Source organism: Amblyomma americanum, chromosome 2 (assembly GCF_052857255.1).
Source record: "Amblyomma americanum isolate KBUSLIRL-KWMA chromosome 2, ASM5285725v1, whole genome shotgun sequence".
NCBI lineage: Eukaryota > Metazoa > Arthropoda > Arachnida > Ixodida > Ixodidae > Amblyomma > Amblyomma americanum.
This window is the reverse complement of record NC_135498.1, coordinates 32139423-32153925: the sequence shown is the minus strand read 5'-3', so window position 1 is coordinate 32153925 and position 14503 is coordinate 32139423. Positions and strand designations below refer to the sequence as shown.

Sequence of the window (14503 nt, the reverse complement as noted above, 5' to 3'; positions counted from 1 at the left end):
TATGTTCTCATTGTGAGCAGCTCATTCTGCTTTTTTTTTTTTGGTGCCTTCTAGCCTATATGGAGTTTCTAAAGGTACAAACGTATACCACACCCTTGATCTATGCAAACACTTTTTTTTTGTCACTGATGCTGATCTGTGCAGTATGCCAACCACATTCTAAAAGGGACTTCATTAACTTTGTATCCTTATAAGTCAAGGTAAAAAACTGTTCCTCAGACTCCGGCTTACAAGCATGAAGGCAGCCAAGTATACTGCTGTGCACGGCAGGACTTACAATGCTCAAGCAATGGCCAGAGCATGCAGTGCGGCTTGTTGGTGATGCCATCACATAACAAGGCAGAAAACAACAAGATGAGAGTTTCACAATTTCAATCATGCCTGTTGTATGTTTCAATTTTTTTTTTCACTTCGTTTGCTTCATTTTATTTTTCAGAAAATGCAGTGTTGTTGTACAATAGGAATAGATGAAAAACAGCGAACGCAGTAAAACCATATACAGTTTGCACCTCTGTGCTCAGGGGATGATGTGTGCCTTTTGGAATAACAAAGCCATCCACTCTTTTTTCGGGCATGTTTTTTGACATGTTGTACTATGCCCATAGGAGATGGTTTAACATCTAATATACTGCTTGCTTTACACCCAAATTCTCCATTGTGATACCAAAATACACACATTCCTTTTGCTTAAACCTGTACTTCTTGTACCATCAATGCTACTGTGTCATACCCTTCAGGCAGAGATAATGCACTCCCACCAATTTTTGTGCACCAATTTCTCACATACAGGTGCATGCGATAAATTAAGAAATCAAATTGCTACTAAATTCTTGACATTACAGCATTGTTGGAAAAGGTGTACTGAAGTAACCCACATAATTTTTCTTTTAGTTCGCTTAGTTTTCCGAAGGCTAAATCCTCACTATTCATAACATTAGGTTATGCCTCATACATAAACCTGCATAAATGCCAAAACTTTATTTCCGCATTTCAATGGTTCATAACCACTGTCAACATTACTAGCAATTTTCATGTAGTTCTTGGAAATAAATAACTGAAAAATATATTTTGGTTAGCCTGTACTCCACACAGGGAGGAAACATTGTGGTAGTGGTGGTGTTTATGTGCAGGTGGGATCACCATTACAATGGTCTGTTGGCAACCACTCCACCCGAGTAACTTAACTGAGAGAATACATCTCTACCACCATCCCATAATGCCAGTATCCACTAGAAATCCCTGTTTGCCAATCAGTTCGTGAGCCTTCAGAGCAGATGATGCAAAAGGCTTTATCCAATGGAGTGTATAGTCATCTCAGGTTGCACAGGAGTGTCTCACGCTGGTCACAAATACATGGACATACTAAAAAGAAATGGCTTAAAGCACCTACAACAGCACGGTCGGCACACATAGATGAGGTGGTATAGCAAATCTTGCACAGCCATACCGGTGCACAGGTGAAGTTTGTGTACAGACACACAGGTGAAGTTTATGCACAACATTCCTCGTGTAAAGCAAGAGAGGTGCAGAGGCGGCCGAAGAGAAGAAAGTTGGTGCACCTCTAGCTGTTTTGCGAAGCTCTTGTCCTTCGGTGCAAGCACTGAAGTTTGATAAGACACAATTTCTTGGACAAGACACAATTTCTTGGACAAGAAGATCTGCAGCCGTGTTAACAGGCACTCCAACACGAGATGGCAGCCACTGGAAACAAACTAAATACTTTGGGATGTAGCTTCATGAGCCAGGTCAGTGACCAAAGTTAAAATTTAGGCAGTATCTATTCTACCAGCAGCCAGGAGAATTTCCTGGCTGCAATTCTTTCAGCACTCTCCCCTGATCAGCTACTTAGATCTTCGTGAGAACGATTTTCACGCTCTTTTCATAGCCACGATTCTCCCAGCACAGTTCAATTTCACTACTGCTGGTGAGCACCAAAAAGACCCAACCCTTGCCAGCAATCAACAGCAGCTTAAAGTAGTCCCGCTGTTATTTCTTGTGGCCATTCTTGGCTATTAACAACTTCCCGCGCGCTAAGCTTAAAAGATCCGTGCACCTCGACATCGCTGAAAACGGTCACAATGAACAACAGTTTGCACTAGGTGCAACATAAAGTTCAGCTAAGCTATGTAGTGGTCAGCCATGTCGAGCGTGGATACATGTCTTGAGCTCACAAACTGAGCCCTCTAACAATTCATATTGTTACTCTTCCTCGTTTAGTACTTTTGTTCTTTATTTTCTCCATTCCGGTAAACTGACTGGTTTATCGGGGTTTTAATGTCCCAACGTGACTCAGGCTATGAGGGACGCCGCATTGAAGGGCTCCAGAAATTTCCGACACCTGGGGTTCTTTAACGTGCACTGACATCGCACAGTACACGGGCCTCTAGAATTTCGCCTCCATCGAAATTCAACCGCCGCGGCCGGGATCGATCCCACGTCTTTCGGTTCAGCAGCCGAGCGCCATAACCACTCAGCCACCGCAGCGGCTCCCAGTAAACTGAACTCACTTCGATGTTCAATGCGCTGAAATGCCACGCCACGACTCCTGGGCATTATTTGGTTTGTGTTGCTGCTTGCAGGGGCTCGCGGCCCAAGACACAATCAAGTTTCTATTGATAAAAATTTATAACTGCAGTACAGCACGTAATGCCAGGAGCACTTTCTTCCCTGAAAGACTGTGAAAGCACGAAAATCAGTTTTCATGGCAAAGTTTCGCTTGGTTTCCTGTAGCTAATCAGAGAACGGAAATTTTCTTGCGGTTGCCGGCAGAACAGACGCTACCTAATACTTATCCATGGGAGTCCCGCATTGCTGGCGCTCTGGTGCGGACTACGGGAGTCGGTCAGAATCCCGACACTCTATGGAGTCATGCTTCATGAGGTAACATAAAACCAAAATTGCTGATTTGAAAACTTTTCCTTTAGTTGTGCCTCATACCCTAAGCGTGCCTGTACCGACGTTTACTATAACAGGGTAACCATGTGGGCTAGTTGGTGTATTTCAGACATAACATAACCAGCGAAAGCATGAGACACCAGGAGAAGAACACAGGACAACGCTGGACTAACAACTGAAGTTTAATCGAGAAAAGGCCAACCTAGGTCACCAGAAGACGCATGCGTATCAGTGTCGCGAATTGGTAGCGCGTCCCTGACTTTCCGAAGGGGCATGCCATCGCGTGCAGGATTGAACAAGAGAACAAAGAGATCAAGCAAAACAAAATGAAGCCGTATTTATAATTTAAAGGAAAAGGGGCCAATAAGAAAGGTAAACACCAAGCAACACACACAACACGCATACAACACTACAGAATAAAAGGAAAGAGTTCATTAGGTACTGAGCCTCCCAGGTGAAGCGTCCCAGGTGGAGCGGGGATGCCTTGCAGACAGGGTGGACGCGGGTGGTTGTTGTGCAACGCGTCTCTGCGCTGCGTCGAAGGAAGTGACGGAAGGGAGCCAGGTAGTATTAGGAGCGGAGAGGAACAAAGGGAGACACCAGCGGTCTCCCGTCAAGAACCCTAAGAACTTGGCAGCAGCAGGACAAACGTAGCCAGGTCCCGTCGACGGTGCCACGAAATGCCAGATGCTTAAAGCAGGCTATGCAAGGGTGCCTTTAAGCAGCACGGACCCTCAGTCCATCGACTGCCACCTCCACGCTTGCAAGGAACGCAGTAGGCTTGCGTCGGTGATCCAAGGGGGGGCATGGCAGCACGGACCCAACGTCCGACGGCTGCTACCTCCACGCTTGAATGACACGAACTCCGCCGCGCTGTCACCCTTAACACCTAGATTTTTTTACATGTCAGCTCTCCGCTCCTCGTGCTCACCCCGCTCTTTGTCGCTGTCGCCTTGCACACACCTCTCGCACGCGCACACGCGCAGCGCTCCGCTGTCCAACGCACCACTGTGGATGCACCACTTTCACAAATCCTCCGACGATCTTTTGTGCACCTCACATATGGGCCCCCTCCGAAAAAATTTTTCACATAGAAAAACCAGCCGTTGGTGCACACAACACTTTTGTTCATGTGGTAAACGCTGCCGAAGTCACCGAAGGCATTTTACACAGTGACACATGGAGGCACATGGAAACGCGCACAGAGGAAACATAAGGTCAAACATTATACATCTAGAAAAAAAAGGGAAATAAAAACCATACAAAACATCAGACGCAAACTTTAAACACGTCTGTACCATAAAGGTGAATATGTACACACTGAACAACGCATAACCGGAGAACGACGGAAAAAAACTAACGTACAAACATTACCAGGCTTTATTTGCACAGGTAACAACTGCGAACACCGGACAGCAGCACTGTATGTTGGGCATAACCCTCCGGTAATTTACAAACGACTCATGCAGTCAACACCGTTTTCCGAGCCTGTCACCTCCTTCAAGTACGACAAAAGATGACGCCTGCACGGTCTCTTGGGACGCACGCTCTTCGTACCGTTTGAGCGTATTGATGTGGAACAACTTCTTAGTGTGGCCCAAATCGATCCAATAATCCACGTCGTCCTTTTTGCCAGAAACCACGAATGGACCTTTCCGCTGCATCAGGAGTTTATTGTGGCTACTCGGCAAAAGAATGAGAGCACGATCTCCAACACCTAACTGCCGCTTCTTGCTGCTCCTACCATAATATCTCTTCTGAGAATGTTGGGCACGCAACAAATTTTGATGTGCCGCTCGCACAGTTTGCTTGACATGTTCTCTTAGATCGAGAACGTAGCCATATGTCATCTTCGTGTTTTCTCCCAGCTCCTCCCTTGTCCAGAGCTTTCTGAGGACTGTGAGCGGTTCTCGCACGTGACGTCCAAATATCACCTCAAATGGGGAAAACCCCAGACTCGCCAGCAGTACCTTTCTGTATGCGAACAGAAGCGGAGCGATATAATGATCCCAAGTATTGGGCTACTCCTGACTGAGCTTCCGTAGCATCTGCTTGAGTATGCCGTTAAATTTCTCCACCATCCCATTGCACATTGGATGGTAAGGGGTCATGCTGAGATGTTTCACCGCCAAGAGATCATTGAGCTCTCTCATCATCTCGGAGGTGAAACAAAAGCCCTGATCACAGAGGATCTCTCTCGGAAAACCTATTCGTGAAAACATCTCGACCAAACCTTCTGCCACATTTGCTGAATCTATCTTTCGCAGAGCCACGGAGTCAAGATACCACGTGGCAAAATCGACGAGAGTGAGAATATATGTATTCCCTTTCACCGATGTGGGCAACAGCGGACCGCCAATGTCGACAGTGACCCGATCAAATGGAGTGTCGATACGAGGCATGCGTCCCAACGGAGCTTTACCTACTTTGCCTTCCGGGCACGTCCATCAACAGGAGTCGCACAACCTGGCACACCTCTTAATATCCACCTGCACTCCCGGCCAGTAGAACTCTTCCAGAACTCGATCTGTAGTCTTCTTAATGCCCTGATGCCCCACCAACAGGCTGTCGTGGGCAAGCCTTAGCACCTGTGATCGGCAAGACTTGGGAAGTACTACCTGTCGAACCTCTCTGCCACAGGCGAGATGATAGAGGTGGTAAGGAAAACCCTTATTAACAGAATACGAGTGTGAAGTGCCATGCTTGCCATGGAACACCTTCCCTACTTTCACCCAGCACGCCTTCAATGACTCATCGTCTTTTTGCTCTGCTTCTAAGATTTCCTTGGTGAACCTCATGGGACCAATGCTCAAAGCAGTACTTTCCTTCCTTCGTCCGGAAACTTCGTCCGGAAACTGCCGTGCTCTCCAAGGCAGCACGGACCCAACGTCCGACGGCTGCTCACACTAAAAAAAACACATATGTAGCGTTGTCCTGTGTTCTTCTCCTGGTGTCTTGTGCGTTCGCTGGTGCAGTTATGTCTGACGTTTACTGGCTCGTTTGTAGGATGTTCGACAATTGTTGGTGCTCGCAATCAACCAGCCTGCTATGAGAACCACAAGAACAAGCAAACCCAAGTTCGGATAAGGACGTCTTCGGGTCATCGCCTGAGCGACGTGTGAAACTGAAAAGGCATTGCAGGAGTACGCTACGACAGGAGCGAACAAAGCACGCGCACAGTGCACGAGGACATGCATGTCAAGTACTCACCAGTCTGTTTTCGCGAGGATCTTTCCTTCCGCTGAAATAAAAAAAAAAGCGTTAAAAGAAATTGCCTTCTCTAGGAAACTTGTCTGTCGCCGAAAATGCAAACTTACCAGAAAATCAGTGAGAATTCCATCTCGCTCCAAAGTTTGGAGAATTCCGTGAAACGGGTACTTTTTGTTGCCATGAATTTCTCTAAAAGTCGGGTCATATCAGTCTGAAAACCAGCAGCGTATTTGATGCCAGACATTATTTCTGCCATACTTGCGGAACCTCAGATCCTACGTCTGCGTCGCCTTCTGTGTTAAAATGAACATTCGAAGGTCCAGCAGAAACGCGCTGAAAGCACAGCCAGGGCTAGGGACAATTCAATAAATCCGCCTTGACAATTCTTGACAATGCCTCCTGAAGAACATGCCTGAAGCGTCGGGGGTTTTTCTGCCCGCCGTAGAGCGCGCATCCGCCGTATGGCGGCGCTGTCAAATGATCCTCTAGCATTTGAGGAACGATTGAGAAAAATGGTGGAAAAGCAGTGGGCTAGGAAAGTTTTCAGACACCTGTGTATAAAGAATGTTGACACGAAATCGAGAAAGCGAACTAGAAAATTGACAAGCAAATATCTGGACAGCAGTAATGGGGCAAATCAGCAATTATCGGTTAAGAAACGGAGAGAGCTCTACGGAAAACAGGGATGCTGACGAAATCGGGACTGGGAACATACCGGACCTTTAAACAGGAAATTGTCAAAGAAAATATCTATGATAATTGCAGGGGAAGCTCTTTGTTGTTTGAGGCCAGGACTGGAGTTTTGCGGACTAAGACGTATAGAGTCAGGTACCACGAGATAGACACGTTGTGCGTTGCGTGCGGAGAGGAGGAGGAAACGGCTGAACACTTGATACTTTTCTGTAAAGGGCTTCACCCTACAGTCGAAAGCAGCGGGGCTGACTTATCCAAGGCATTGGGGTTTAGGGATAGTGAAGGGAAAATGGATTTTAAGAGGTTAGAAGTAACCAAGCGAAGGTTATACGATTGGTGGCTAAAAGCAAGACAGGAGTAAAATTTCACAAGGCATGGCTAGGTGGCTTGAGCCACCGCCCGATTTTAAGGGTTCAGCCGTACCCATTCATCCATCCTAGCAGACGACACGCAGACAGCACAGAATTTTCTTGTGGCTGCCGTTGCAGCAAAAAGTGTGCCTTCTGGTGCGCTGTTTCTTATATTATTTGTGTGGTGTGTTTAGTGTTCCCATTTAACAAGTGACGCGTCGATGACTGCAGTTGGTGGAGGGAGTAGCGAGCGAAAATGCAATGCCATTGCGTTCCGTTTTGCATGTCCAGTCAGCGAATCAAGAAGCCCGGCGATTCGTTCCATGAAATTCCTGCCGACTTAAAACTCCGGGAAAGACTGCTCAAGGTAATTAGAAGAAAGAACTGGCAGTCAAACACAACATCAAATTATTCTGCAGTTTGTAGCTTGCCAGCCAAGGAAATGCTATTGTAGACAGTTTGACTGCATGCCCACCAAGACAGGAGTGGACTCTTTTACCCGACGTCAGCGCTCTGAAGAGTGTTACATGGCCTCAAGAAGTTCGTCGATATCATGCTCAAAGACCGAACGCATCTTCAAAGGCCACTGGACACATGCTTGCTCTACAACTATAGTGTGAATAAAATCGCGGGTTTTCCTGCCCTGATCTGTGATAACAAGGATAGTGGCCACAGGGAAGCACTACTGCATATTATCTGCAAGAAGTTAATCAAACCGTTGCTAACAAACCATGCACTTGACATAACAGACAAGAACGCAGTTGCGAAGAGGTACAACAAGCTCTTTTCCGAAAATTCTTGAAACTGCAGTACGTACGTATATGAAAAACGATTTCCGCAGCCTTCATCGCACCGGCGCATGCCATTTTTCCTTGTAAGTGCGAACGCGTGTGTGTCTTCAAGCGCATTTTTCTTTAAATATTCACAAGTCGCTCGCCATGTCTGTACTCCCCTTGTTCCAGTTGTCATTTCATCAACGCACGCGCTTGCCATTTGGAGAAATCCGGCCAGTCAGGCTTGCTGTGTTACTCCCAAAGTCACTGTGCGCGTGTGCACAAAACAGAAACCTAGTGAGTTGTGTTTCTTTCGGAAAGAATAGAGAAGAGGGGCATGGGTTTATTTGAAATTTGTCAACGTAATTCAAGGAGGTACCGTTCGGTGAAAGCTCGTCGGAAAAATGACCAGAAACAGCGCAGGCTGGGTATTTCAAGACCTGCTTCACCCCTTTCGAAACATCTCCCTCAATGATGCGCAGCAAGATTGTAACAAATGCGCGCTTCGCAAAGTTCTAAGGACATTATAGATATGAGGGATGTGCCCCCTGCGGGCCAGCGACTCCCCAGATAGGTTACCACGACGTCTCCGGCTTCCATCCATTGAGCGCCATGCAGCCCTCCTTTCCTACGGGTCACCTGTCTAAAGTTGAGAGCTCAGGTAATTCCGGGCTTCCTCCTGTCCTTATTCAATCTCATGGATTATTTTCCCTTTTTGCTTGTCCGAATTATATATTGATTTCTTGCTATTGGCATCAGTACATATACAAACATCCATCATGCAGTGTAAATACTTATTTTGCGGCCTTTCTAGCCACTTCAAGCACTTGTTGCAATATGGATGTTTCGAACATGTTCCTTTTGTTGCAAACCATCCAAAAGTTACTGATTATGCGGCAGACAAAAAGTCCTAACGGCATGATAGAACGGCGTGCACAGCACGCTTTCAAATTTCGAAATCGAAACTAATGATTCTCAGTATTATGTGGAAGTCAGCTCAGACTTCTTAAGCGTTTGCTGCACTCTTAGACATTCAAAAACACGTTTTTTGTCATTAACAAAATAAAAGTTGTTGCTCAAAGCCTGAAAAAAAAGGATGAAACAGCATAATCGGGAGCCGCGCATCACAGTCTCCCAGCCATTGAAACCGAAATTAAGGCTCATCTTTTAGCGCCTCCTCGTGGCCAGTCTGCGCAAATTCGAGGCGATCTCGGGGCCCATTGAAATCGAGGAGACGCTTCAGGCATGTTCTTCAGGAGGCATTGGCTGCGTTTTGATTGAATTTGAAATATTTATAGTCAATATCTACAAAACAAAAATCCCACAATTTATTGCAAAGTTACAATTTTGTTTTTATAGCATTGATCAGTATTTTTATTGCTTTATAAGTCTTGAGAGTTTTTAGTATCATCATCAACCTTTTGAGCGCTGATTGTTTCAAAATCGTTCAAAACAATTCGCACATGCTTGAGTTCGTGCTTATCTTCTTGCCAGTCGCTTTCTAGCGGTTCACGTGAATAGTCTGTCCCGAGATATTAATGAGTGCTCGCTTAGTACTGCTGAGAAGTTTTGCCTTAAGTAGAAACATAACGCGCAAAATGTCTCAAAGTGCTCATAGCAACGGAACTGCAGCTGAGGACACATCACCCTCACAGCCCGACAAGTTTAAGTTCAGCTCCAACTTAAGCCTGGAGACACTGTTAGTACCACATACTTCAACTTAACCTCAGCTTTCATTCATTTTCTTTTTTCTTTTTACATGCTTGTAGGCTTGTGCCGTCAGTGAATCGCCAAATGACTCGATTGAGATTTTTGTCTCCTTCTTTCTTCTTCTTCGTTTTTTTTTTTATCCCAACCAGACGCCAGATCCAAGCCGATTTTGCTGAAGAGAGAAACTGGGAACAATACCACACGCCAAGGAACATCCTTCTTGCTATGGTCGCTGAAGTAGGGGAAGTCTCCGAATGCTTGTAGGTGTCTGAATGTTTTTACTTGTTACTTGTGACACTAGTGGCGTATTACAAAAACACAACAGGATGAAATAATGGGTTGCAGAAACTGCTATCTGTGAGCCGCATTTTTTATTTTTTCACTTGAATGAAATTGTTCGGTAGAAAAAGGGAACACAGCTAGCTAGAGCCTAAAGAATTTGCGCCCCCTTGCCCTGCCACACCACACAGCCATGAAATATTTACTTCAGATGGCAACATATGCGGCAGTAGTCAAAGTGCAATATGAATTTGAATAGCCTTCAAAAAAGTGGTGCCTGACCCTAAACCTTTTATGCTGGACTTTAGGTGTGACTAAGCTGACCCGCACCTGATTACTGAAATTTGTTCTTATGTATCCATGGGTTTTAATTGTATATCTCCTTTTTAATCATCCAGCTATTTTTTGCAACAATGGCTTAATGTCTTTTAGCTTCATGCAGAGGACTCTCAATGATTCAAATTTCTTTAATCTGAAAATCCAGTCTTAATAAGTCCTTAATCTGAAAACTCAAACTCTTGCTGTTGTCCTGTCAACACAGCATAGTAAAAGGGCTTTCTTAATTCAAAATTGACATAATTTGAACATATTTTTGGTCCTCTTTGAGCTTAAGAGTTGACTGTTTGTATGTGAATTGTGGTCTGTTTGCTATATTTGATCTGTTTGATGTGATGTGTATGTGTCAAGACGTTTGTGTCGATGCTTTAAGAAAAAGTTCCTGAGGCAATCATTTGAAACAATCTGGAGAATAGGTTAGAGCAGTGCCGCATCTCAGCATAACAGAGAATTTTCACAAGCCCTTGAATGGTGTGGCTGATGCAAAGATGAATGAAATGCTGTAGTTTTGTGTTACAAGCAGTCATTTGAGTGCAAGTCTGTTTACTGGACAGTGCTTCCTTCAATGGAAAAGTTGCCATGGAACTTATAAAACAGCTGTTAGCACCTTAAGAGTTCTACTGCCTGTTCTGCATATTAAACAATGGTGTGTTTGCTTTCCGTTTAGCCAGTGGAAAGGTGAAGTCAAAGATGGCCTTCCAGGTAAGCATATTAGCCGAACGCGAACTGTTGCACAACGGCTGAAGGAAGGTATAGAAACTTCTACAGCCTACTGCTACAGCTTTTAAACTGTGAGGGTTAGACAGTGTGGGAGGACCAAGGCACAAGAGAGAGACCCAGGGTAAGCACTTTTGTCTTCGTCCTCTTGCGCTGTGTAAACCTTGCTGTGATCCCCCACCAACTAGCCACACCATTACCATACACTTTTTTGCACTGATATTTCACAGGGTTACCTCTTAATGGGTGGCCAGTAAGGTATTTTATGATCATACCTGCCTGCCTGCCCAGCTTCAAGTAAACAAACATACGGTATTATCTATAGTAAGTCTTGATAAAAACATCCCTAGCCCATCCTGATACTTTTTATCATGGAGAAAGTATGCTGTAAAAGCCTGTTTTCTAACAGATGGAACCATTTCAGTTTACCTGCTGTAGGCATTCGCATAATATGGATCATTTTTCACTAGTAGGTATGTGGTGACGCCAGTTGTGACAACAGATAGACATTCCCTTTAGATATGTCATATGTTTAAAAAAGGTTGAGTTGGATAGGGTTAGATTGGATTGGTTTGGCAGTTCTGGCTATGGCTCTTTTTATGTCCATATGTATTGACAAACACTTATTATGAGCAGTTTATTTGTACGGAGGACTAATGTCATCTGTGAACGTTCATTTGAGCCAATAATGAATTCATGCAACAAATATTGTTCTGTGTTAAACGTCTGAGAGCTTGCTGGTCTGTTTACAGGCTGCCTTGTGGTGTCGCTTGCACATGCTGTTTTATACTGCCTTTTCTTATCACCTTTGTTGTGTCATTGTCACAGTATGTGTTTTGCTTGGTTCGACTCAAGTCATCATAGCTTCCTTGACATATTACCAATGGAAAATACTTGGCTTGGTTGTTTTAATAGCAGCGTGTACAATGCTTCACTGTCTTACATGCTGGGTATGAATCATTTAAATTTCACAGAAACTGTAACAATTTATATGCATTTTCACGTTATTGCATACATCATTTACATGTATCTCTAATTACACATTGTATATCATGACAAGCGGCAAAAACTGGGACAGCTAGAAACATCTACTTTATGGTTATGTTAGTCTGGCTCCGATGGGCTAGTTTCTGATTCCACTTTAAACTGACCTTGAAAGGCAAGTAGCTTTAATACCCCTGTCACACGGGCACTTGTAAGGCCTTAGAAATTAAGGTCCTTTGCCCCAAAGGCGCGTGATGCGCATCTACATGGCAAAGCGTCGAGACCTTTGTGATAAAGGTCCGTAGCAATAAAGGCGGCCGTCAGCGGCCTTAAAGTTGCTTAAAGGAGCAACCCAGACGGCAGCGCCAGCTAGCGAGCTCAAAGAATAAAAAATTGACGCAATTTTTAGTTTTGAAACCGTAAAAAAATATCTAATTTATCTTATTTAATGGTTAATTTTGCATTACAGTGCACTTAACCGTAGAGAAGGCTATGACTAAAGACATCCACACTGCTAAGAAAGGACTTGAACGCTTTTCAGCAGCCGCATCGACACACACGTGCTTGCGCATCTCGCTTTGCTGTTTTTTCTTCGTTTGCTCTTTGCTGTGTGCATGTTTTGAGTTTGCTTGTGTGCACAAAGACACAAGCAACAAAGCACGCTTCTCGAACACGACGAGGAGCCGAACGGAAAAGTGCGCCTACCGTGGTCGGACCAAGAACGATGAAAAAAAAAAAACTTTGTTTCAAAATATCCGTTTCTCACCATCAGAACGCTAGTTTATTATCGTGATAGCTACTTTTTCCAACATAAACGAAAACACTCTTAGCTGAAGTGCTACCGTCTGCTTTAATTTCATAATGTTACTAGCGCCGCTGCACACACAGCGGTGACTTTTGGCATTCACGGAGGCCGCGTTCTAGCTCCTTTGGATTTGCCGTGTAGCAGCGTCGCTGCTCCTTTTCGGTTTTCCTCCTTTAGTGCAATAAGACAACTTTACGGCAAAGGCCGAGAAGAAGTCCCGTGTGACAGGGGTATTAGTCATTTATGACATCTGACATCATGCTAAGAGAAGGCTGAGCAATTTCCTGAAAGGGGAGTTCGCCGAGACTTCTCAGGTTTTGCGTGCTTGTTTTGTTTTTTAAGCGTGTTAACTGGGATTGTTTTGCATGGCTTCAGAGCATTTTAAAAATGAATGTCAACACCATCTGACGCTCAGTGCAGATTAGCGAGCGCATTTTCTTTGTATATTGCAGACTGGACACCAGAGGAAAGAACCCACTTAGGTGAAGAATTGAGTGATGTCTTGGTTTACCTCATTCGTCTGGCTGACCGCTGTCAAGTTGACCTGCCTGCAGCAGTGCTTCGCAAGATCGAGCTCAATAGGCAGAAGTACCCAGCATCGAAAGTATATGGAAAGAGCGACAAGTACACTGCCTACAGTGATGGTGACAGTCAGCAGTTGGTATAAAGCTTCCCAATAGGTTCTTCTGTGGCCTAACTTCAGAATACAAGTGCAAACAGTTTCACAGCAGTGCTATGAAATCTTATGTAATTAAAGTAGATACCTCAGATACCTATTTACCACAGGTGCTGTAAGTCGTCATTAAAAAAACTTTGCTTTGCCACATTTGAAACTCTTCTCCCACAGAAATGACTTGCAACTGATAAAGGTATTTGTGCTACTATATGCAGCCAGCTCTAGCCATCTTTTCTATGGAACAAAGAAACTGCAGTTGTAATTGAATGCAAATATTCTCTTTAGCACATTTCAGATAACTTTTTTGCATTGTGATGGATTTTAAATTGTGTGTATTGTTCAGAGACCAGGCAATGACTATTACAGCTTGTGCAAACTTTTTAAAGAATTTTCCTTTCTGAAGCTTTTTTGCGCTGAAGTGACACTACACTGGAGGGGTGCCAATTTGTTTCAACCACATAGGCCTATTCGATTGGCCTGAAATGTTAAACCTCTGGGAAGAAGTAATCTGAACCTGCTGCTTCGTTACAACTGTCCTTTCAAAAACTAGAAATATGGCACTGCTTTGTCTACACAGCAAGGTTCGGCATTTTCAGGAAGAACCTCATAACTTATTTCTCCAGAGGGTGCATCGTTGCATGCCTCCTAGCTTGTTGGATGGCTGTAAATAGGATTCGACTAGTAGTAGTGTGCACTCAGTTTACCTGCATCTGTGTGTGCATGCAAGTATTTCCACATTTAAGCCTTATGGAAACTTGCATTCCAAGGCAAAGCAGTGCAGTACCAAGGAATAGTAGCCACTTACTGGATTATAACAGCTGACAGATTACATCTATGAAAGTTGTATCCAAACGTCATTCCTCTGCTTAATGTCTGCAAGAAATGTTTCTATTTTCTTTGCATTTGCTTGGGTTGCATAGTGCCCTACTTAAAAGAAGGCTTTGTCTTTTGCATATAGTTCTAGAGCCAAAATAAGCCAAAATAAACTCTATATCAACCAGGTTGAATACACAACAAGGCGGCTTGAAATTCAGTGTAGGCATGGTAAAAACAGAACATAACACTACAAAGTATA

The 14503-nt window shown here is 44.3% G+C and overlaps 2 protein-coding genes across 3 annotated transcripts in view; one reads left to right on the top strand and one right to left on the bottom strand.

The window, feature by feature from the left end:
- The window catches only part of LOC144120927 (snRNA-activating protein complex subunit 1-like), a 45113-nt gene extending 38558 nt beyond the window's left edge, over positions 1 to 6555 (bottom strand). The window contains exons 1-2 of one of the 2 annotated variants that reach the window (XM_077653747.1): positions 6213 to 6555; positions 6106 to 6136 (exon numbers count right to left, since the gene is read on the bottom strand). In XM_077653747.1, the coding sequence (XP_077509873.1) occupies positions 6106 to 6136; positions 6213 to 6361 (180 nt within the window). In that variant the 5' untranslated portion in view covers positions 6362 to 6555. The remainder of the gene's footprint in view (positions 1 to 6105; positions 6137 to 6212) is intronic. The other variant, XM_077653746.1, reaches the window with a different exon arrangement.
- A 2787-nt stretch (positions 6556 to 9342) lies between these two features.
- LOC144120926 (dCTP pyrophosphatase 1-like) lies at positions 9343 to 13576 on the top strand. Its single transcript, XM_077653745.1, has 4 exons — positions 9343 to 9620; positions 9781 to 9891; positions 10914 to 10948; positions 13205 to 13576. The coding sequence occupies exons 1-4, from the start codon at positions 9460 to 9462 to the stop codon at positions 13417 to 13419; spliced, it is 522 nt and encodes a 173-aa protein (XP_077509871.1). The 5' UTR covers positions 9343 to 9459; the 3' UTR covers positions 13420 to 13576.
- The last annotated feature ends 927 nt before the right edge of the window (positions 13577 to 14503 follow it).

What these genes read in the sequence shown, in the direction of transcription:
- LOC144120926 (XM_077653745.1), top strand. Translation starts at nt 9,460, where the DNA reads ATGAGTGCTCGCTTAGTACTGCTGAGAAGTTTTGCCTTAAGTAGAAAC. An exon ending in AACTTAAGCCTGGAGACACT is followed by an intron (nt 9,621 to 9,780) that starts GTTAGTACCACA and finishes TATCCCAACCAG; the next exon opens with ACGCCAGATCCAAGCCGATT. An exon ending in AGTCAAAGATGGCCTTCCAG is followed by an intron (nt 10,949 to 13,204) that starts GTAAGCATATTA and finishes TGTATATTGCAG; the next exon opens with ACTGGACACCAGAGGAAAGA.